At 28.5% G+C, this 25,825-nt stretch overlaps 1 protein-coding gene and 1 long non-coding RNA gene across 5 annotated transcripts in view; both read right to left on the bottom strand.

Annotated features, from left to right (window-relative positions):
* LOC122270172 (uncharacterized) overlaps nucleotides 1–5,571 on the bottom strand; it is a 127,155-nt gene extending 121,584 nt beyond the window's left edge. For both annotated transcript variants that reach the window (XR_011637524.1, XR_011637525.1), the window contains exon 1: nucleotides 443–5,571. This is a non-coding gene — a long non-coding RNA (uncharacterized lncRNA). The remainder of the gene's footprint in view (nucleotides 1–442) is intronic.
* A 613-nt stretch (nucleotides 5,572–6,184) lies between these two features.
* LOC107450456 (DNA repair protein RAD51 homolog 2) overlaps nucleotides 6,185–25,825 on the bottom strand; it is a 29,060-nt gene continuing 9,419 nt past the window's right edge. For 2 of the 3 annotated variants that reach the window (XM_016066244.3, XM_071184526.1), the window contains exons 5-10: nucleotides 25,209–25,328; nucleotides 23,592–23,775; nucleotides 22,307–22,406; nucleotides 9,444–9,589; nucleotides 6,718–6,796; nucleotides 6,185–6,629 (exon numbers count right to left, since the gene is read on the bottom strand). In XM_016066244.3, coding sequence (XP_015921730.1) covers nucleotides 6,499–6,629; nucleotides 6,718–6,796; nucleotides 9,444–9,589; nucleotides 22,307–22,406; nucleotides 23,592–23,775; nucleotides 25,209–25,328 — 760 coding nt within the window. In that variant the 3' untranslated portion in view covers nucleotides 6,185–6,498. The remainder of the gene's footprint in view (nucleotides 6,630–6,717; nucleotides 6,797–9,443; nucleotides 9,590–22,306; nucleotides 22,407–23,591; nucleotides 23,776–25,208; nucleotides 25,329–25,825) is intronic. The other variant, XM_016066245.3, reaches the window with a different exon arrangement.

Genomic DNA, 25,825 nt, shown 5'->3' on the forward strand with positions numbered 1-25,825 from the left:
GGAGTTGAAAAACTCACGAGTATGAAAAACGCTGTATTGCGAACACAATCAAACGTACATAGAATGAGTTTTATCAACTTTCTCATTTTTATGAGTTTCAACTTACATTTTTAGAAAAATGCATTCGAATAAACGAATTTCTCAATATATTTGATCAACCAATATATTCTACGTATGTTTTATCAACCTTCTCCTTATTCTGAGTTACAACTTACATTTTTAAAAAAATGTACTCGAACGAACGAATATCTTTAAATGTTCTATCAACCTATATATTTTACGTATGTATGAGGATGTGTTCCGAATTCCACGTGAAAAACTTACGTAGAATACGTTTCATTAACTTTCTCATTTTTAAGAGTTTCAACTTACCATTTTGGAAAAGTGTATTCGAATGAATGAATTTTTCAATACGTTGTATAAATTTATATATTCTACTTACATTTGCTGTTGTGCTCTCAGTACGAGAGATCAAACGTACTTTTTACAACCCTCTCATTTTTATGAGTTTTAACTTACATTTTTAGAAGAAAAAAAAATAACACTCGAATGAACTTGCCGTCGAATCATAAAAAATTTCCTCTTAATTTCATTGATGTAGTGTAAATTTACAACAAGTCGCGTCGCGTTGTGCATTTTCTTAATGTTCCATTGTCAGCTGTTGTCGCCAAACTATGTCGCCGTGTTTCCAACAGAGATTAAAAAAAGTAGCCAAAAATAGACAGCCATCATTTAACGATGCCATTTGGTCTTGAGGATGAGACAAACATGATTTGCTTTTCATGGCGAAGGACATCTTTATTTCAATGTCATCAGAGGGTGGGTGGAAACTAGGGATTAAATAAACAAAGCAAAATAATTGTAAGAAAGAAAAAAAGCGCGGGACTTTTCTCAAGGTTAAGTGGCAGACAGTTATTGAGATTTTCTCAGCTGTTTTCTCGGGATTCGGGATATATAGTTGCTGATCACGAAGGTTTTGCCATTTATTTGTCTCTGTGAGTTACCTTTATACCTGGATCTTAAAAGATTATCTACAGATTTATTCCATTGCACGATTTGGTTAACGGTTTCAGAGAGAAATAAACAGCGTATTATACTCCAAAGGTAAAATAGAAATGGATAAATATTGTACGCAGATTAAGAAACAATGTTTATTAAATTAAAGACCGAACTGTATTACATTTTGTAGGAAAATGTTAACAAATAATTTTCGTTTTTCTATCATCTTAAAAAAAAAGGAACAAAAACAATTACTTATTGGGGATAATTAAATTTACAAGACCTTAGAGATAAAATAAAAACTAATGGATTGTAGGAATATTATTTAAATACATTCTTAATTTTGGACTATCTTGTCGGCAAAGATTAGCAAATTGCAAGCCCTTACTATACTATAGCGAAAAAATTTTGTTTTACAAATTTAATTATTTTTACCAGGTTTTATATATATATATGTAATATAAAAAGCTTCAATTAATCTTTTTATGTTAGTTCTTTTCTGTAAATCTTTTATTTTATTATTCTAATCGAAACACTCTCTCACACTTTTAAACTCCCATTTCCGATTCTCTAAATTTTTTTTCTTTATCACAAAATTAAGCCAGGGTGATTCCGCAATCAACAAGTTTTGAAAGATATTTAAATAGTAAACAGTCATTAGTTTTTAAACTTTTGATAAGTATCTTTTATTTTAATGCAATTAACGTTCAATGAAATTTTTAGCGTCATCCAAATAGCTTTTCATCAATTTAAAACTGCAATAAGATTAAATTTTTTAAAAAAAATCTAAAAAGTGAGAAACGCGTAGATTCAATATATTTTCTCAAAACCACAAATTGCACCATTTTATTACTTTAAAATTTTGGAGAAAAATTCATAGAAGTTCGAATTACCCATATCTGATAAAGCGACCCCATTATTTTTCCCTTTTTTTTTTCCATAAAGGTATTGTGCTGTCTGTCTAATCATACTTTATCATCAAATGTATCTTTATCGTAAAATGATTTTAAAAAAGGTAGAGTTATTCTACGGTAAACAAAACTGAAAGGACAAGAATTAGAATTCGAAATTACAGTTTTAATCCGTTAATGATTAGAATGAAAAACAGAGAAAAACCGTTTTATCAATAAAACGGTTATAAAACGTCAAATATACAGAGAAAGTCCGTAAAAAGAACGGGAATTTTTTACATTGGAAAAAAAAAAAAAGTTTTCAAATCATATTTTTTGAAAGAACTGAAACTTCACTGAAAAAATAAATAAGATAAATAAATAATAAAAAAGTATGTAAATAAAAAATAAAATTTGTTATCTAACTGATATTGTCGGGGTTGATTGATACCCGTTGAGCGTCCAATAAATTTATCTCACAATAATTTCCCAATTAAAATTAATTAAAACCGACAAGCAAGTTTTCTATAGGCAGTAACACATCTAGAAACACCATTAAATTTTATAAATTTCAATTCTTAATAAAGACATGATGCATTCAGAATAACTTCATACAATATTTCTCCAACAAATCAATCAGTGGTAATAATTCGATTAAAGGAAAGGCTAACCCACTGCTTTCCTATCAAGGAAAAGATTCCGTCCGAGTTCAAAAATTAAGTCAGTAGTAAATATGGGTTATTTTTAATGCAAATATGGGTTTCCGACACGTGTCGCCTTGAATGGAAGATCTGTCGATTGAGCGGGCGATCTCCAAGGACAAACTATCACCCTAATCGACGCAGATTGAAGTCTTTCAGTTCAGCTCCATCAGCCATGCAGAGAGAACAAAGCTGTATTCCGCATTGAATGAAGCAGACTCCGTCAACATCGATACTTTTGGCAGCCATAAAAGACAATGCAAATCGACCAGCATGGCTACCGATGGCTTCTGCATCGGCGTGGGAATCGCCTTATCTCTCTACCCTTGAAGAAAGTGACGCTAAACACGTGGGAAAGAGAGAGAGTGTATGTCATTCATAGCAGACAGAATATACATACATACATTGTGGCTTTTTGTTTGTTTTTTCATTTGTCCGGGCAATTAATTATTAATGGTTTAGAAAAGTAGCCATGCATATGAAATCGTCATTTCTAGAAAACTATTATGAATGGCTAATGATGGTTAAGTTGATAGCTCTATGAGGGATGTGAATTAAACATGTTGGAGGAGCAAGGTTGTAGTAGAAGTACTTGAGGGTCGGGGCGGTGTACACCCCAAGTTTTTTTTACTAATATTCCATCTTTTATTGTAAATGACGCAACTTATATCAATTTTCTTGCAAAGTTGGCAGCTTTGCGAATCAAACGTCGGAAGAGTAGGGTGTAGTAGGAGTACGTGGGAGGAACGGTGTATCCCAAATGCTTTTTTCCTAATATTACCATTTTTGTTTTAGAAATTATGTCATTTTTATTAATTCTCTGGCCAAGTTGGCAGCTTCGTGAGATATGCGAATCAAATGATGTGAAAGGAGCAGGGGTGTAGAGGAAGGAGTATCTGAGGGAACTGTGTACCCCCAATGGTTTCTTTCTTTTTTTACTTATAAAATACCCTTTCTTTAGTCAATTATGAAGTTCTTATTGAATTTTCCTGCAAAGTTCACACCTTAATGAGTACATGCGAAACAAACCAGTCGGAGGAGAGGGAGTATTAAGGAAAACGGTGTTCCCCTCCCCTTGTTTTCGTGATGAAACTCCCCTCTTTTTTGCAGTTTTTAGATATTTGCTGTAAAACTTGTTTATTTTTAGGACTGTACTTTTTTTTTTTTAAATATTTGTTAAAAAATAAAAGTAAAGAGTACAGTAACATTCTTTTTAAAGTTTAAATGGAACAAAAATTAATTCGAATGTCAGGTTTTTGCATTTTAAAGTAATTTACTTTTGCAATAAAATATGTCATAAATTTAAATTAAACAGACAAACCTTACTTTAAGATAATTTTAAACGAATTGCAGTTAGAAATAAAGATTTCTGTAACAACTAATTATTTAATAATTATTATTTTACATAAAATGCTATTTTTAACTTATCCATTTAAAACATTTCCCCTGCAGCTCTGTAAAGGAGAAGTCTAAGATTTGACATTGAAGGCTAATTGTAATGAAGACTATCTTATTCATAATTTGTTTAATTTAAATAAACTTTTTTTAAATGTCCATTTTGAGTTTTTAAATGTAATTTTATGTTATTATTTTACTAACTATTCAACACAATTTCGGACCGACGAGGCTTTGATCTAGCAATGAAATGTAAACTTTTTTTCCAACTAGCCTCATTCAAATCTTTAGAGATCCGTTTCTAATTGTAATAGAAGTTTCAATCGTTTTCTGACTGCTACAACTAATAGTTATCGTCAAAAAGTCATCGATCAAAATTCCATCTAACTGGAGTGCTCAAATCAATTCAAAAGTTTCAATTGTTTCCTGACCACTGCGAACAAAATTTATCACCATATCTTGATATTGTCATGCTAGTCTAGGTATTAAATATATATTCACATGAATTTAAGTCATATAGTTAAAAAAACTCAGTATGCCATTCAAAATTTTAGTTACTCTAAGTGAAAATATCTGTTACGGAAAGTATTTTTAATACAGAAGTTATAGTGTGTCTGTTAATTTTCTAATTTAAGTTATTTTTACCTTAAAAAAAAATAAGTTGCTTATTGGGTTTTGCAACCTGACGATTCTATTTTTTTCTGCTACTTCATATAATATTTTACGTAAAAAATTGCAAAGAAAAAGAAACTTAGCTGGGAAAATAAGTCACCAGGAAGTGACAGAATAAAAGATAAAGGGGCAAAAATTATTTTGAAACATCTTTATATGCACGAAATAATAAAATGCAAAATAATGACATCTAACTACTTTTAGAAACTTTCAATTTGAAGACTAAATTTTGAAATGGCGGGGAAAAAAAAACTTAAAATTAATGCAGAGAGAAGTGCTTTAAAAAAAAAAAAAAAAGAAGATTGAGTAAAAAATTTGAACTTTTTTTGTTTTGTTTTACTCCCTTTTTCCATCATGTTATTTGCGGGTAAATAACTTAGATAGTCACTTCTCAAGTGCAATAAATTCGCGAAGTTGACTACAAACAGGATCTTTAAAGTTTCAACAGCTTTTCAGGAAAGAAACAAGATGAAACTCCGAAAATAAAAAACAAATAAAAATTTCCTACATTTGGAAATATAAATTACTGTAAACTCAAAAAACAGTTACATATGAGATAGTGTTGCAACTTGCAGTGGAAAAAAAAACTCCGAAAAAAGGTTTTTCCTTCACTAAAAATCGCAAATTAACTCATTTTTTATTTATTGAGATACAACGTGATTATCCCTTTTCTCTCCAATTTCCTATTTTCTGATTAAGACAGGGGAGTAAAAAATGATCAAAACGGTTTGCTCTCTTTTCTTTTTTAGAAATTCAAATTGATCATTAGATTACAATTTTTACATTTGAATCAATTTAAATATTATCCGTCTCAATCTGCAAATAAGGTCTCATGGGATAGGGAGATAACTCATCATTGCTATTAGTGTCGCCATCTACTGGTGAATGATAAAACTTTAATTTCAGAAATAACAATTTACTTACTCAAAACCATGAAGGAATAAACACCGATAACGTCAACAATATATATACAGTACAGAACCCGTTATCCGGAAATCAGAAAACCGGAAAACCAAAAAACCGGAACGAAATTCGATAAATTTTCCCACCATTTTTTGAAAAAAAAATTTTTTTTCCTCGTAAGATTATAGGATTTTTCTTTCTTTTTTGAAAGATGTTTACCATACCATCATTTTAGAAATAATCATTACTGTATTACTTCATCGTTTTTTCTTCTTTTTAAGATTATTTCCTAATATTTTTTTTTAGTTGGGTTTAACAATAAAAAAGCGGCTTTTTGTACCGATTCAGAAAACCGGAAAAATCAGTTATCCGGAATAGCGATGGTCCCGATCATTCCGGATAATCGGTTCCCTACTGTATTTTTAAATGCGTTTGAAATAAATTGTTAGTAAAATGCTTTTGAAAAGGAAATTAGAAAAGTTTTAAGAAAACTCAATGCTTTTACTCAAAATAAAAATTTTTAGTTTATTTTAATGAGCATGATTAAAAAACGTTTAGTTTTTTTAATTTAGAAAAAAAAAATTAAAACTACATAAGTGCAAATAACACAAACAACAACAAAACTTTGTCACAAAATTTTTAATTATAAAAAAAGTGAACTTTTAAAACTGCAACATAAATTAGGAAAAAAAAAAAAAATCTTTTCATCAACCGATTTTAGATAGAAATTTCTTCTGCTACTGGATGGTTCAAAGATAATATTTAATTGCACATTTTCATTTTTACGTTCATCTTATTAATTTTTTGCATTTGTAAAATTATGGAACATTAATGTGACGGTTAAATAATACCTATGGTGAAAACAATGACACTAAAATCGATTGATTAAACTATAAAATACATTGTAATGAGTTAGACACATATAGTATTTCTTCTCTTTATTGTCTTGAAGTGGCAGAGGCAGTAAATACAGTACCAGTTCCAGTTACTTCAGAAGTTAAAAAATTGTACTTAGTTTGAATAGTTCTATTTAATGGATCCGACATGTTAATAAATTCAATATCATCTCCTGAGAAGAAAAGATTAAAAGGAAAAATAACATAAGGATTTTGCTAAATAAATCAATAGAAATATTTATAATTCGCCTTTGTATTTACCTGTTAAAACGATTCCAGATTCGTTAATAGAGAAACGAACGGCAGCGTTGGGAGCAACAGGTGATTTCGCTATGATTAACTGAAAAAGATGTAAGCAATTATAAATGAATAGTAAATGTTGCGAAGCAAAGTTAAAAGCAGTGTTTACATCACATTTAGCTGTAATCATATAAAATTAACAAATTTTTTAATTATTTATAAACAGAGAACTAAATTCTTAAAATTTTATACCCTAGTGACGACATTGTATATAAATAGCGGTATTAAAAAAAAAAAAAAAAAAAAAAAAAGAAAAAGTGGCCTGATTTTAATTTAAATCGTCGCGTTTTTTTTTGTTGTTGATTCGCNAAAAAAAAAAAAAAAAAAAAAAAAAAAAAAAAAAAAAAAAAAAAAAAAAAAAAAAAAAAAAAGATCAACATTTGGTTAATGGCAAAGAAAGAAAATAGAAGAACGGAACAGAACAGAACAAAAAAAAGTCGGGGGAGGTCGGTGAGTAGATAGCGGCAAAATTACACACAAAACAAGTCAATTTTACAATTAATCGGGCAATTTTATTCTTGACAGCGGCGATACGGTCGAGTAAGCGAGAAACGCGGAACTAAGTCAGGACTATTTGTTAGAGAGAATGGGTGATACGTGATGTTGGAAAATAGGGTGGTTTTTGAGGAGGATACCCCCTGTATGACCACCACAGCTGCAGCTTCCTGTTGGAAAATTGGTCGTGTCACAAATGACTCGGCACCTCGGGCCATTTCTTCTCCCAACACGGAAATAAAAATCTTTATGACGCAGCTTTCATTGGAGATTGTTACACATTTCGCCAGGTGTATTCTTTATTGATAGTGTTTTTTAAATTTCGAATTACGGCTGTTGTCTCTATACATTAAAGGAAAATATTGTACAAAGTAAAATTAAGAATCAGAATTTTATGCAACTTACTAACTATTGTTGTACTATAATTCGTTACCCAAATAACTTCATTGATATGCCGGATTATGAATGTTTCAGACCAATGTTTTTACAACCAGATTTACTCGAAAGATTAGTAAGTTGGTTAAGTGGCAAAATTTTAACAATTAAAAAATTGTGGCGCTTAAATAATTTTTTGACCAGTTTGTTTTTGACATCATTTACATGCTTTCAGCAATGAAAAATATTTAGAAACTTACATTATTGTTACATAAAATCTATATAGATATTTCTCTTACACGGCGACAAAAAAAAAGCCTCATTACAACTCCCCGAACGGCAACACTAGAAAATCGACTAATGATTGCCGCTAAAAATGTCACATGCCAAATCTAGCTGAGGTGGCTCAACATATAGCGCCTTTAAAAACTGAAATAACTAGAGAGAGCATTCTCATTAAATGTGATCTCTTCCGAAATTGACCCTATCAGCTGCGGCAATCTCATACTATTAAGCTAGGCAGAAGTGAGTAGTCTTTGTCGATAGATCTCTATTTTAGTATTTTGTCGAAGAGCTTTTTTTCACGAATTTATATATTAAGCATTTATTTGACGATTTTTGATTTATATCACGAATTTACTTGTTTTATTATTGTTATTAGTTATTCATTGAAAAATGAGTCTCAGTCGTGCTGTTACGCTTTAAGATTTTATACTATAGCACATTTCTAATAGGTTTAACGAATTAAATGTCATTTATTTGAATTAAAATTTATTTTAATGACTTAGTATTTACTAAAAAGATATAAAAAAAAAAAAAAAGTTGTTATATGGATTTGAATGATTGTTTTGAATTCTTAGAATTTTGTGCATTTGCAATGCACCTAAGTTAGTAGCGAGCGAAGCGAACCATATAAGATTGCGTAGCAATTTTCGGGGGTTGGCGAGCGTTAGCGAGCAGGGGGGGGCCGCCCACTAGTTTATATTAATTATAATACAGATTATATAATATTAATCCACGGACCGACTATTGAGAAACAACGAATAATTTTCAAATTTGAAAACTGGATAGATTCAGAGCTTGTGCCACTCATAGAATCGTTTCCTTAAAAATGTTTGTACGTACTTTTATTATTCAAAATTGGAAAGAAATTCTGATACTGTATTAATCATTTGCTCAATTATTTGGATAGCTATCGATAGTTAGCTCAAACGTTTGTGTATATACTTTTTCAAAATTCGATAACGAATTCAATGATAACAAAATTAACAGGGTTTCTAACATGTTAGGGACAAAGAAAATGGTTAAAGAGAAAGTAAAAGTAAAAAAGGCTATCTGTTATCATTGAAAAAAATGTAAGAGTCATAATTTACATAAATACGAGGGCGATAAACCGTCGTGAAAAATATGACCCTCAGGTGTTGGCAATTTGTTTATCATGGGAAATAACCCTTCTAGCGTAATAAGATGCGCGATATATCGTAGGAAAATGATTACCTAACGGCATGATTTGCTTCTAATGTAGCGTCGGAATTCCAATGTATAGCGATAACTAAACTGGAAAACGCAGATTGAGAGAATAGATTAATTACAACGTAGGCAAAAAAATTAATTGTGGGACGTGAGCAATCGCAATGGGAATTTTGTATAGCAGGAACAGGCAATGGTCTTAGTAACTTCGAATTAGCGGGATTCCACTGTTCTATGTTGTGTTTTTAAAGCATAACATGAGCAAATAATGACTAATTCTCTTACAATTTTTAAACAGGGTCTTAAAAATGTAGAAAACGATTACTATGAAGAGAAAAAAAAATCACCTGGCGTACAGAGGAGTCCAAAAACTGGGCAACCAGCCGGGTGTTCACGCAGTGGGACCACGTGTTTCCTAGGGCGGGAACTACGTGATCCGCATTCCCACCATGTAACTTCACCTTTTTCTCAGAACAGACAGGTGGAGGAACACCTATAAGAACAGGGAGGACACTTCATCAGAACTTTTCAGTTCTAGAGCATTTAAAAAGAAAGGGTACGTAAGACCAGAGTCAATATAAATTATGATTCAAGATCAAGGCCAGAAAACAACTAGAAGCTGTTTCAATTTTTCTTTTCTTCATAATTTGATATTTTTAATGCTACTAGGCATTATTTACTTCTGTACTTTCTGTTTCCGCCTTTTGCAGCTGCATTTAACTTTCGCTTTTAATATTAAGTGAGATTGATGAGAACAAAGAAACTTAAAATGGCCTTTTTTTTCTATTATTTTTTTTTAAAAAGGAAAACATCTTACAGCTTTATTTAAAACAATGCAATGTAAAATTACTTATAAACATTTGGTTTAGACTTTCTATGATACTTGATAAGTTGTTTTTTGTTCTTCTAACTCCACCCAGCTCAGAAACTGAAGAGATAAGAATTCAAGGCCACACTTTATTAGGCTTAAGAATGTTTAAATGTAAATAAAATATAAATATAAGGATCATTAAAAAGTCCACAAATAGTAACATAATTTTTTATATTTATATTAAAAAAAGAATTACATTAATATTAAATATTTTATTATTCCCTTTTTTGAAATTTCCAATAAAAATGTTCAGCATTTTTTAAAATGAATAATTTCAATGATGCAATGATTATCTTTTTGTACCCCTGTACGGCCAGGTTGAACTGTAGGGGCGGATTTTCAAATTTCATATGGTATTTTTATGAAGCTAACACTCTAATAATATCGTTTTAATAATAATTATTAACTTATAAAATTAAAAAAAAAGTCTAACCATTAAATTCAAACGAGTTATGGTTAAAATTTTATAGTTTAGGGTTTCTCCTTATCTTATTTAGATCCTTTTCTCCCCAATCCTATATATTTTGATTGAAAATCGCAATCTTAGATTGTCATATTGCATGGTATTGTTACCAAACATTTCAATGGATTAAGAGTACATAAATCGTTCTATTTTAACCAGTTATTATATATTCGCTTTCGTGCGTATGACGATAGAATTTTAAACTCTAAATTTAACTACTCTCTGACTATATAAGCATTCAAATCTAATCTAGAACTTTGTACCCATGTAACGCAATTCAAGTTCCAAATGTCTTCTAACCGCTACCGCTACAAGCAGAACTTTTTCAATATTAGCATTAGAGAGAATTTATCAGAATTCCGAACACTTAGACACTAACTAGAACATTAAAATTTTAACTGAAGTTTTGTGCTGGATGACATCATGAGTCTCAATTGTTTTCTGAACGATGGAATTTAGTGTTACATTATTGCCAAACAGAAATTATCATAAATTAAAAATTTTTCCTGCAAAAAAGAACCATATTTCAACGGGTATTCTATGTCTAAAGACAATACAAATTCAATGGTTTGAAATTGAAATTTATCGCCTAATTATAGCAAAATAGAATTGATTGTCGATCTCAACTCTGATCATCACTCACAATCACCTACTTAGAGTAGTCTAAAATTTTGAAAGACATGAATCATGATATTCCCCCAAAGAAGTTAAATTAAGAGATTTCCAAACCGTTTGGACATGTTGATAGTCCTCATCAGATACACTTTCCCCAGTAAGAGAACTGTAAAATTTAGTTATAGCGGGCAGCGTATCTTCCTCGAATTTATATACTTACGTATACTTGTATGGATACGTATACTTGAGGACATACGTATACTTGTATGGATATAAACCAGGCCCGTAGCCAGGGGGGGGAGCGTCGGGACAAATCCCCCCCGAAGTTTTGGGATTCAAACTTTTTAGTCTTTCTTTGAGCCTCTCAGTAAAAAGAAAAACAAAAACTATCGAATCAAACTTTTTCCCAGTACACCACCTTCGCTAGGGCATCAACTTCACTTGACCTTGTGGCTCATCTTTCCTTCAGTTAGACTCCTACCCCGAAATCAATTGTTTTTCAGCATATTAATTTATGCAATTTCTGAATCTACGCAGATTTCATTAACATCGAAAACCTCATGGGAGAAATGGAAGTATGGGCATCAAAGTGGAACCTGCGTAAACCCCTTAGTAGACCAGACACGGCATTTTCAGCAATGGAAGAATGCGACAGTATCTTTTTTCCAAACATTTATTGCTTGTTATCAATATTGGCTACGTTGCCCATCACCACAGCAACTGCAGAAAGAACTTTTTCTACTCTTAAAAGCATAAAAACAGCGATAAGAAATGCTAGTAAAGTAGAAAGGCTAACAGAGCTAACTTTATTAAGCATATTTCGGGATATTCCGATTTGTCCTAAAAAAGTAATCGAAAAATTTTCTTCAATTTTTCGCCGCATGTCTTTGTAAACTTTGTTTACAAATTGATTATAATTATTATGCAATATTAATTGAAAAATAATTATTATGTAATATTTTTTAATTACTAGTTTAACTTTTGCAAACAGAATAAACAATATTTGTTACAATGTTTTCCCCCTACTTTGCATGTCTGAAACTGTCCTTGCTTCTTACCATATCCCCCCCCCCCGAAAAAATATCCTGGCTACGGTCTTGAATATATACCCTTCCTAAGAAGTAGACTTAGAGAAGGATGATTAATATTTTCTTTTAAAATGATCGAAACTTAAATGTGTTACTAATTTTTCCAATGACGTATTCATAAATTGGAAACTGTCGATGAAATTTAGAGAAACTTAAATTTTGTTATACAATTTGTCAATGCTGAAAGAAATATATTATTCCATACTGTTGGCAATTACATTAAAACTATGATTTTTAATTTTCACCAAACCTTGCATAATGAGATGAGCATCATGATGCTTAAAATTATGAAAAACAACTGGAATTTTTTTAGTTAAATTTTAAGTTACAAGAACGATGAAGGGGTACACGTCTAGCTCCTGTGAGATGGTCGTGATCACGAATTCTGTCATCACCAAGGGGTTGATCACACACTCAGCAATTCAAGGCAAAACGAAATGCCTCCTTGTCTCCTGGGGTAAAGCCCATGGGGACTATTGTTGTTAATTTAGTTGCCAACTCCTCCTTTTCCCTTAGTATGTTTTCCAAAATGTGGTCCACAGAATTAGATCCTCTGTAGACCGTAACAGGTTTGTAAGTTTTTCCATCAGGTCCTACGATTACAAAAGCATAACCGCAGGGTGTATGAATGGACATTTTCTCTGTATATGTGGCTAAAGGATTAGGTTGACAACTATCAATTTTCTTAATGAGAGACTCAAAATCTGCATAAATTATATAGGGAATGGGATGTTGAAAATTAATATTATGAAAAGATGCAATTTTATCTTTATCATCAGGCATTTTAATATTTTGAGGGGAATTATGTTTACAAAAAGTTAAGTGTTTTTTAAGGGTCTATTCTTCTGCAAATCGATGAAGACATCGATAGCAATAGAAGCTTTTAGGATTATGTTTAGTGGCATCACCCATCAGACGAGAGAAATTTCGAATGAGGCAATAATGATTTTGCGTTTCAAATTAAAAGTAATTTGCAGCATTCAACATCCTCACGCTCGGAAATATACAGTGGAAATATGACCTCGTCATACCCAAAGACGTTAATTCGAATGTTATTGAGCATCTCGATTTTAAGAATTTGGAATATGGGTACTCGCAAGCTACAATTGCCCAAGTTAATATTTGATTCCAATGGTAAATAATGGTTTTGAGATTTATGAATATTCATTCGAAAAGCCAAAAGACACCATACGAAACATTTTTGATCTATATTTTGAATATTTAAAACTGCTTTTTTATTTAAAATTTTAGTGGGAAATGGAATATAACTGCTCGTGCTTAACGGGCAATATCTAGCACTGGATACTTCCATAAAATCAATAAATTCGAGTATCCAACCTGAACCATTGTTACAAAACTTTTCAAAAGCACCATGAATTTTTAGAAAACCAGTGTTTATATTTACCTTCAGAGCATTTTCTAACAACTGGTTGCTTTAAAGCAGTCTTTCTCAAAGTGGGCGATAACGCCCCCTTAGGGGCGTTTGAAACCTAGAGGGGGGCGTTAAGGGACCCAGAAAAAATGGGGGGGGGGGGGTTGATGTGGGTTAGGGGGGCGATGTATAATTTGTAATTTCATTTACTTTATATAGTATTTTAAATTTCACTAAAATTAAAACCCACCTACTACACAATAACGAATAATTAGTTTATATTTCTACCCTGTAAGATGTTATAAAAACTTAAAATACTTAATATAGATTTCGTAGGATAGCCCGCACATCGTACGCAATCTAGTTGTAACAAGTTTCTGCGGATAGATAAAGAAACATGATCGATGATAGTTAAAAAATTAGAGCAATTTTACCTTAATTACATTGCACCAGAAATTATTTTAAACATTAGGAAAAAAACTACCANTTACCAAACGCGGCGACTTACGACTGTTTTTGAGTAAAATCGAACCTGATATCAACAAACTTATTAAATATCATCAAATTCATCCATCTCATTAGATTAGTATAAAAACGAAAACTGATTACATATTTATATTGTTTCTTTTAATTTGATTAAAATATATTATTAATATTATAAAGTTGGGTTTTATTTGCTCTCACTGGCAAAAATTTCTAGTTTAGAATGTAAGTTTAAGCATCTGAACCGACTAATACATATAACTAAATTAATTAAAGTAATGAAATTGTGGTTTTTAAGTTTTAGGGGTGTATAAAAAATGGGGGGCGCTGAAAAATAATTGATTTTCAAAGGGGGCGGTAAAAGAAATAAGTTTAATAATCACTGCTTTAAAGCATGGGGTTGCGTACTCAGGTATCCCCTCTGAGTTTTTCCTATGGCATAACGTCTTTACATCAACAAGGTAGAATTTGATGTTTCCTTTTTCTCGAACTTCATCTCTCAGTTTTTCGTTGAGTTTTGAACGCATCTCTTCGAAGAATAAATTGAAGTCAAACATAGCATCTTCGCTAGGAGTTAAAAATGCGGAAGAAAAAACCCCTAACGCTGGTGATGGAGAAACTCTTTTGGATTATGATGCCTCACTCAACTTCCTCTTTAAATGAAGCAACCTTGTGTGATCAAGCAGTTCGGATTTATTAGAAAATTTCGAAGGACATTGATCACATTGGTGAACCTGTATGAAATTACAGTAATGAATTCACAAATTAAATAGAACATGATTAATTCTGTGTTATTGAAATTATACTTACATTCTTAGTTGTGCAAACTTTATTATTCACATGCTGGTTCATGTTATATTTCCGCGAGAAGGACTTGTTACATTGAGGACAACTAAACTCCTTAATTTCATCATGAATTTTACTGTGTTGTATATAATTGTACTTCCGGCTGAAAAATTTACAGCAGATAGGACAAACCTAAAATAAAAACAAATAATGATTTATACAAATTTAGTTTTACATAAAATAAAGTAATAATAAGTTTATTGACTAACAAAATTTTAATCAATCATAATTTGTTTTTATTTTAGGGAAAGTACAATTATATACAACACAGTAAAATTCCTGATGAAATTAAGGAGTTTAATTGTCCTCAATGCAAAAAGTCCTTCTCGCGGAAATATAACATGAACCACCATGTGAAAAATAAAGTTTGCACAACTAAGAATGTAAGTATAATTTCAATATTTCAATAACACAGAATTAAACATGTTCTATTTAATTTGTGTATTCATTACTGTAATTCCATACAGGTTCACCAATGTGATCAATGTCCTTCGAAATTTTCCAATAAATCCGAACTGCTTGCTCACACAAGGTTCCTTTCATTTAAAGAGGAAGTTGAGTGAGGCATCATAATCCAAAAGAGTTTCATCATCACCAGCGTTAGGTGTTTTTTCATCCGCATTTTTAACTCCTAGCGAATATTCCTTGATTCCTCGAGAAGTTGCGTCCTAAACTCAACGAAAAACTGAGAGCTGAAGTGTGAGAAAAAGGAAACATCAAATTCTACCTTGTTGTAAAGACATTATGTAGTAGGAAAAACTCAGAGGGGATACCTGAGTACCCAACCCCCTGCTTTAGAAGCAACTGCTACATCTAGCTATTAGAAAATGGTCTGGAGGTAAATATCAACACTGGTTTTCTAAAAATTCATGGTGCTTTTGAAACATTTTGTAACAATGGTTCAGGTTGGATACTCCAATTTATTGATCTTATGGAAGTATCCAGTGCTAAATATTTCCCGTTAAGCGAGCGCGAGCAGTTATATTCCATTGCCCACTAAAATTTTAAATAAAAAAGTAGTTTTAAATATTCAAAATATAGATAAAAAATGTCTCGTATGGTGTCTTTTGGCTTTTTCGAATAAATATTCATAAATCTAAAAATCCACAACGAGTTAACCATTATTTACCATTCGAATCAAATATTAACTTGGGCAATTGTAGCTTGCCATTACCCATATTCCAAATCCCTAAAATCGAGATACTCAATAACATTCGAATTAAAGCCTTTGGGTATGACAAGGTAATATTTCCATTGTATCTTTCTGAGCGGGAGCCAAATATTTAACATATGTATATTAATTTGCCAAGGTTATATGTAACGAAATAATTTTACGTTATAAACAAATATTCATATGCGGTATACAATACCACAATGATCATTAGTGTTTTCAATAAAATTCACTGTTATTTAAGGTGCAAGAATTCTTTCATTCAATAACTCCTATATAACAGTAGAAGTATTAGAGATAGCATACACTGAGCATAAATGATTAAAATCAGAGCATTAAAGACTGTTCTTATACCCGTTTAATTAGTCAATTTATCAAAATTTGATTTTCCCCTTCTGCTTCTTGAAGAAGGTAAGTCAAAGAGGGGTAAAACTCCAGTCATTTACTCTATTGTATAAACTGCCAGCAAGATTTGATTAATTCTTAAACTATACCCTTAACACCTGGTATAGCAACAAATGAACAGGAAATCCCTATTGAAGTGACCACCTATTGTTTTCTTTTCTTCTTAACTGAAAAATAGAGATTCTATTCTAGCTGGTGGAATTTTTTTTAAAAAGAAATATATTTTTTTTAATTTCATCTCTTCTAAACGAGGAAATTGAACATTAGTTTCATATAAAATAATTTGGTTCCGTTACATTTTATTTGTATAAGCAGGTTATTCGATTATCCAATATGGAGTTAAGTGGGGACGACTGTAATTATGATGCACCTAGTGTAATTTTGCCTCTCATTTTAAGTGGTTAGCTAGCTTTAAAAAAAAAGCCAGTCAGTTATTTTACATTATTATTTTTTATCTTGTAAATTGAAATGTTTTTTTCTTTTAACTTGCACAAGAAAATAACAGTAAAAGTAAATTTAATTGTTATTTTTGTTAACAGGCTTAACATAAAATATCTGTACATTATCATTTTTGTTATTTACAGCCACATTCTTCGTAATAGAATTTCTATTCTCCCCTTTTTAAGAAACAATGGTCATAAGTGTTTTAAATAATTCAATGTAAAGTACAAGAATTTCATTATGACATAACACTTACACACAATCATAGATATTAGAGAAAGCATAAATTGTGTGAAATGATCATAATAAAAACATATTTTTTGAGGCAACTACTACATTTTTACCTGTGATTTTTAAGTAGATAGCAAGTTTTTAAAGTTAGCAAGTAACCTTAGATTAATTTTATTTTAATCGGAAAACAGTACTTTTTGTCGTTTTTTATGTAGATTGCATGTGAAGAATGCAACAATAACAGGGTGCATAGCCAAATTTTTCAACAAAAAATAAGCACCTTTTAAGCACTACATATATTAACAAAATGCAATGTAATTTTCAAAGACTTCACATGATAATGATAAAATAACCAGTTTCTGACAAAGAACTCTTATCTTGATTATATTAACCATTATAAAAAGATCAAGAGGTTTTTCGATTCGATATCTGAGGGTGGAAAATGAAGCCTGAAATCAAGAATATCTTGCAAAATGCAGCAGAGTTGCACATGAGAGTGCAAGAATCTCACCGAGCCCAGCTCAGTATATTCACATACGAATCCAAAAGTATTTCGTCAAATATGTAAAATGATTGGCACTTTCATGCGCTACGGGCCGACGGGACGCCGAAATAGATTGTGGTTGAATTTATTGTGAAAACGTTTAATAGAACAATGTGTAAAGCACGCTTTTGAACAATACATGTCGAAAATCGATATGGTAAAGAAAATAAATATTATTTTCGAAAAGGGAAAATTAAGCACTTTTTAAAAACACCCATTAAAAAAAGCACTTTTAAAGGCTTTTAGAAAATAAAATCAAAAATAAGCACCTTTAAGCACTTTTCAAAAACTCTACGCACCATGAATAAAAGGAAATTATTAGTTTTAACAACAGGGTTATTATAAAATACTTGCTCATTATCATTTTTGCTATTTACAGCCACAATGACTGCATTATATTTCTATCTTGTAGAGAACAAGGGATTATGGAGTATTTCTAAAGATAATCAGAGATATATTTATATTCATTTAACTTTTATCATCCTTTTTAGCGTTTTAAAATTTTATATTGCTGCGAATTTTTTTCAAAGCATAAAAAATTTAAACACTTATATTAATTTTAGTTAATTTACTAATTCAAGATAAAAGTTTTTTAATACATTTAAGATATTTTCAGCTATGTTTAGCTTTAAAAAAATTTTGTTTCATTCTTGTAATAAAAATTTTAAAGTTTAAACTAAGGAAAAAAAAAATTTAGAAATTATATGAAGTTAAAATTTTTTTAAAATCAAATTCATTTTAATAATAATAATGAAAAAAAATATTTTTCTGCAGTAAAAACATATTTTGTTAATGTTTTGTCGATAACTAATAATTTTGACAAACCGGAGATAAAAGTTGTTCAAATTTACAATTTCAGATCAATTGCTGCAATTATAGTTTGAGCTGATACTCTTTCACCAAATTTCAACATCACATCTACAAATGAATTATTCTATTACTCAAAATTACACTCTGTTATGAGAAAGACTTCAAAAAATCATAAAATTGATAATTTTCTTTCATGAATTTGCTTAATGAGGCAATAGCTGAAAAATTAATTAACAATACTGCAATATTATTTAACAAACTGGACTGATAAAGTTGTATTGTGATTAAAGGTATGCAAAAGAGAAAGCATAAATAGAAATATTGTAAATAAATATTTATTGAACGAGCTTCTAGCACAGAGTTTCAAAAATTAATAATTTATTGAATTTTCAATTCTTATGAACAGCTAATTTGAAGATATTACATTCTGTTAAACGTTGTAATTAAATATTACTAATTAGAACTTAATGCTTCTAATTAAAGGAAAGTTTCAGACAGAAAATACAACTTAATGTTATGATAAAAAAAAATCGAAATTCTGTAATTATTCAATTTTTAAAACCATGTCACCCTTTATGTCACCATGCTGTTAAAACATCTGCAACAGGCACAAAAATCATGCGTATTTTACGTGAGGTTTAAAAGACGACTTTGACAATCATTGCAATCTTATAACATTATTCTTAATATACATTGTTCAACTTTTTTCTATTTAAGGGCAAAATACTGAGATGATTTTTAGAATTGAAGTTCAATTTGTTGCTAAAAAAGTGTCACATGCTTGTTTCAGAAATATTACTTAAGTCGAAATTTTTAAAATGATTGAATCAAATTTTAAAATTTTTATTATTTGAATCTTTATCTTATTTTTCACATTGTTGCAGAAATGCAACAAACCAATTTTTCTATAAATTTTTATTATTTGAATCTTCATCTTATTTTTTACATTGTTGCAGAAATGCAACAAACCAATTTTTCTATAAATTTTTAATTTTACTATGAAATTTATTATTATTTTTATGAGCTTAAAATTATGTATTCTAATGTATTAGCAATTTTTTTCAAATTGTTGATGGGTGTTGAGATAAAAAGGTTTGAAATATCTCTGGAAAATGAAGTTTTGAAATAACAAATATCTATAATTCAAGACTTTTTTAATTACTACATCTTCTTAAAATAGTAAATAAGTTAATGGCTCATGTAAAAAGGCTATTTTTGTTCTTGATAAATTGAGTTAATTTTTTAACATTCAATGTAATTATTTTACTGTAGTTACCCTATTATTAAATGATGGAAGTAGTATTTGCAAGTTTATTCTTTTTTTTTCCTAATATATTTTACAGCATGTTTTTAAAAAAGAATTACGTTTGATTTTTTTTCCTCTTAAAGGGTCACATTACCAGCAGGATAATTTCTTTTTTTAATAAACAAAAAATTTTTCGGAGACTTTATATGCACATTTAATTAACGATCAATAATTTCCAACAAAGTAAAGGGTAATACTTGGTGCTATGTAAACTAAAGCAAAAAAAAAAAAAAAAAAAAAAAAAAAAAAAAAAAAATGAATAAAGCACACACTAAAATGTTTTAGCTTTAAATGTTGAAAAAAGCTTTTTGAAATGTCTTATGCTTTAATTAATAATTTGTTTCCAAAAATTAAAAATATAGTTCAGTTTGTTTTTAAATTTAAAAAAAAAATTTAACTTGGAAAATTTCTACATTTTTTTTAATTTTTTGCATATTTTTCAAAACTTTTTTTGCCTTATAGTTGCTATGATCACTGCTAAAATTCTTTGCACTCATTTGCTTACATAATAATTAGAACATTTTCTATAATTAATACTACAAATAATCAAAAAAATATATTAATAACTCTGGTACATCAAGCTGTAAAAATCTTAATGATTTTTAGAATATCATTAGAAATGCACAGTTTATCATAATGACTATTTTCACTTCAAAGCTTTATTTTTAATTGAAAAGACCATTAGGAATTCAAATAACATGTAAATACCATGAAAGAGAGAAGATGGGCTTTTGCTGGAAAATCCAGTTTTTTTTCTTTCTTAAAATAGTTTTTGATAGCATTTTTAACCTCTGAGTTAGACAAATTTTATGGCAATTATTCTTTAAATAATGCTGATAGAGATATAAACTTTTTTTCATATTTTTTTTTGAATTGCTTAAAAATTTAATATCAGCAATAAAATTTTTACAATTCATTCAAATTACATAGACAATTTTTCTATATCTACAAGTTACAAAAAAAAATAAAAATAAACATATTAGTAAAAAAGTAATCTAAAATTCTAAATAGATGCAAACATGATAGTTTTTCTTTATTGACTAAAACTATAAACTAGTTTTTTACACAATGTAATTTTGGGATAGAAATAATAGGTAAATACAAATTTAAAACATTTAGTTATTGACTACAAATAAAGTTAAAAAAAAAATATGAAAAAAAAGTATGTTTTAAAAAGAAGAGAGTTTAAATTGAGAATAAGAGAAGCAGAATTTTCATGTTGTTATAAATGATATGATATTATAAACAATATTTTATAAAATTATCAGACAATGAGGGAAAAAAAAAGAATATATTAATTGTGAAAATAGTATTTTTTATTGCAACCACAGCACTGGAAAAATATTAGCTAAAACATTGCAATGTTGAAGTTAGAGGTATGTTTAAATTAAATAGAAATGAGAGGGAAAAAATATGCACACTAAGATTAAAGTATCAGTTTGAATTCAAGGTCAGGAAGAAATTTAATGCACAAAGAGTATGAAAGTAAAAATACTTTCAACTACTATTTTTTCAACATTGTTTATTGAAAAAAATTTAAACACCAAATTTTGATCATTCCACCATTTTTTTTTTTAATAAGAAGTGCTCCAAAATTATTTTTTGAATTTCATGTAATTTATGTTAAAACAAAAATTTGATGTATTCTGAACTATCAACTTATACCAAAAGAAAATTCTGATAGTTTAAAGACTATGTGGCAAATCTAAATAAATTTTTTTTAAAGTGAAAAGTTCTTTCTTCTTTCCTTAGGGCTACAAACAAATAGGCATTCTTCATAAACTGTATAAGGACACAGTTGCACCATATAGGTTGCTATCTGGTTAAAAACTTAGGGAAACATGTATTTAATCCATATAAGTAAGAAACTGTGATGGTTTGTAGATTAAAAATTTTTTTTCATGTGCATTTTTGATAATTCATGTTTACATTATGAAAAAAAAATCGTTTTTCAATTAACAAAAATTTTGATCATTATTGTTGACCTTAAAAGAAAAATGCATAAATATAAGGGATAATATCAATTATGAAAATTCAAGCTTTAACAATGAACATTTTTCTATAACTATTACTTAATAAAAATTCCAACATTTTTCTAAAACTATTACTTAATAAAAATTCCAATTATTTTAATAAATATTATTTAATAAAATAATTAGAAAAATAATGAAACAGTGATCTCTAATCTTTTTTTCTCCAAGAACAGGTCAATGTAATTTTAAAGCTATTCGCAGGGGGTCCAGATTTTAGATTGTTTTGACTAAAAAAAATTTAATTTAATTGTATTTACACATGTCCTCAAAATAAAATACAATAACATGCACGATATTGGTGCCGCCTATCAGCTCCCAGTTAACCTCTCGTCAATCGAAAGTCTAACAAACCCGAAAGAAATACATCACAATAAATAAAATGGAAATAATTTAATGTTCCTTTGGTTGCCAGGTACCATTTGAACCATAAACCAATATCAGTCTAGGGGTTGGAGACCATAGTATTAAAATACATAATACAATAATCAAATAAACATAGAAAAATTATTTGTATTAATTTATTTTTATTACCAGCATAGGCACTTGAAATATTCTCATCTTCTTCTGCTATGTCCATAGCAACTGATTCCAGTTCTGCAATATGGGAGGTGATTTGATTAGTTAAAAATATCTGGAAAAATGAAAAGTTTTGAGTTTTCATTTTACAAACTAAAGGGGAAACAAATTGTTTACATAACTAAATGATGCTGGAAAAAAATTTTTGATTATTAGATTAAAGAGGTTTATCTATTTTAGGACAATTTCTTTCACACACAAATATAAAGTAGAATCTGAATAAATATCTGATGGTTATAACGCATGTGATAATCGGAATAATTTTAAAACAGTGCAAATTTCTGCATGTTCGAATTTCTGAATATTTAGTTCAACTACAAAATAATAATAAACAGTTAGCATAAACGGAAAGTTCTTTTTAATTTGGAAGAAGTTAGCATGCCAAATAAAAAGACTTTGAGTGTAACTTATAGCATGGGTGCAGCAGGTTACGAAAGGGTACAATGAAATCAAATATTAAGGCTACAATGCAAAAGAAAATATAAATATTTTTTACATTATTTAAATAATCAAATAAAACAATTCCATTAACTAGTTTGATTGTGTTAAAAATTTTAATTTTCTACTATACAAGGAAGTTTTTAAAATAAGTTCAACTTCGTCAGAAAACTACTGAATCAAATATAGCAGATTTTGATAGTCAAATTATGCAAAATTTAACAAGAAAATTTGGTTTTAATTGTAACATTTTCTCAAAAAGCAAATGATAAACAATTAAAGAGTACATAAGAAAACTGGACTTAGTATGAAAGTTTTTTGGTAATAGGGATATTTTTTTTTAATCAATTATAAAAATATCTGACATAATATTAAGAAATTAAATGGAAAACAATTAGAGAATTCATCAAAAATTTCTCTTAGTGAAAGCAATTTGGCTTTATTGATTTTGAAAGAGTTTGCAATAAATTATTTAAAATTGTACAAACAAATTTACAATGAATATATTTGTTTTAAAGTTTTTCCGTCCTGAATCTTTTTCATAGGGTAGAATAAATGTTTGGGATATTTAGAGCAATTTTTAATCAATAAAGAGCTTTTTTTTTTACAATTATATTTTGATAATAAACGTATTGAGGAAAGACATTCATAAAAAAAAAAAACTAAACTGATAAGGAAAGAAGAGCATGTAAACATTACAAATCAATAGAAATTGTTTTTTTTTTCCCTTCAGTACATACATATGATTAAAGAAAAAGTCATAATTTACAGCAAAATAACCATTTATACATTTATGACTTACCACAATATCATAAGCTTGAGCTAAATTTTTTAACAAAGCAGCTTGCTCCATAAGTATATTATTTCGTTGAATTAAACTTCCTAACTGTTCACCGCCAAATTCTTTTCTCACTAATGAGGCAATAGAATCTATTATTACAACTCTGACTTTATTTCGTATAATTTCTCTTTCTAGATTTGGAATGCTGAAATGTAACAATAGAATAAAATTAAAAAAATATATAAAAAAGGTAGAACATAAAAAAGTTTTTAACTAGGAAATTTTAATTTTTACTTTTCTTAATACAACGTAAAAGCTAACATGAAATTTTGAATATTGAAACAGTTTAAATTTCATCAATATCAAGCAAAATATATAACTGGTAAAAAGATATTTACTACACATAATTAAACTATAATACTTCCATATAATTATTATTCTAATGACTTTCATAAGGGCTCAATTATGATACAGATTTATATATTATTTAAAGAGCACAAAGGAAAAAAAATTGTAAATTTTAAATTTTTTTTTTTAAAAATGTTTTTAATTTATAACATTTTCGTGATTAAAAAAATTTAAAGAACAAAGAGAAAAATTCCTTTTTATCTTTTTGTTTGAGTAAGACAATCGAAAAATAAGATGAAACTGGGATGTTAAGATAAATTTTTTTTTTAAAAGGTTAAAAAACTAAATTTATTATAAAAAGTAAAATTTGTAGTTTGGTATTTATTGCACACATTTTTAAAAAATATTAAAAATGTGTGAAATAAAGCATAAGGAAAACAAATTTTATGCTTCTTTTTGATATGCATGGAAATTATACAATTTTGGTGATTAAAACCATTTAAAGATTAATGAGAAAAATTCTATTTTATTCGAGTAAGACAATCTAAAATAAGTTGAAAGTAGTATGTTAAAACACTATTTTTTTTTAAAAGGTTAAAAAATTGTAATTTATTATAAAAAGTAGAATTTGTAGTTTGGTACTGATTGCCCTCATTTTTAAAAAATATTAAAAATGTGGGCAATTCAGCATAAAGAAAACTAATTATAAGTTTTGTATTTCTTTTCATAATGTTTGGAAATTATAAAATTTTTGATATTAAAAAATTAAAAATAAGAAAAGAGGAAAAATAATTAAAAATTTAATAAATTTTTCATTTTTAATTAGAAAAACTAAAATAAGAGAAAACTAATACATTAAAATACTTTTTTTTCTTTATAAAAATTATTACTATATTTACTTTTATTATTACTTATTTATTTACTATAAAAAGTAAAATCTGTTGATTGATAGTAATGCTAAATTTTATTTGAAAAGAATAAATATCTTTAAAATATAAAAAGAAAGAATAAACATGCATACCAAAAGAATAAATATCAATTTCATCTTAGATAAAAATATGGCAGTTCTTTTTTTTTTTACTTTAAAAATGTATTAGTTTTTTTTAATGCAGGTTCAATATAAATAAACAGCATTACATTGGTCTCTTATATAATTTTTTAATAGTTTTAACACCATGAAAAAGCATAGAAATTATGAATACAAAGTATAGATTTAATGAAACATACATATTGCAGTATATACATTCAAAATATACATATTGCAGTACATGGGTCTACTTTGATACTTACATTTCTCTTAAGGCATCAATACAAGATGCTTTATACACCATAATGCTTTGTAAAAGATTGGCTAAATTTTGGTCATCTTTATACAAATGAGGGAACTTTTTTTGAGCCATAGTTTTAATCCTAGAATAAAGTAAGAAATTTAACAAATTGTTACTATTTTTGAATAAGGTGTTTTTTTAAAATTTTTTTTGTTTTTAAAATGTAAAAGAATAAAAATTAAATAATAATAGGTAACAATGGGGCATTGAAATAACCTACTGAATAGTTTCAAATTAAGTTTTTATTTTATTTTACACATAAGTGCTACAAATTACATTTCAAACAAATAATTGTAAAATTCTTGTAAATAATGTAGTTATGCACTACTTAAAATTTGTACTTAAAGCATGAAATCGAAAGTACAGAAGAGTTTCTTACACACAGGAAAAAAAATGCACGTCAGTATTTTTTATGTGAAAAAATGTTTAACATTTTAATTATATGAAATTAAAATGTTAAACTTGTTAAAAATTTGTTAAATGTTAAATATTTTTCTCAAATAACTGAAATTCCTCCCAAAAACTATTAAAAGCTTATAAAATTTAAAAAATTAACACACATAATTATATTTTGCATTA

Source organism: Parasteatoda tepidariorum, chromosome 8 (genome assembly GCF_043381705.1).
Source record: "Parasteatoda tepidariorum isolate YZ-2023 chromosome 8, CAS_Ptep_4.0, whole genome shotgun sequence".
Classification (NCBI taxonomy): domain Eukaryota; kingdom Metazoa; phylum Arthropoda; class Arachnida; order Araneae; family Theridiidae; genus Parasteatoda; species Parasteatoda tepidariorum.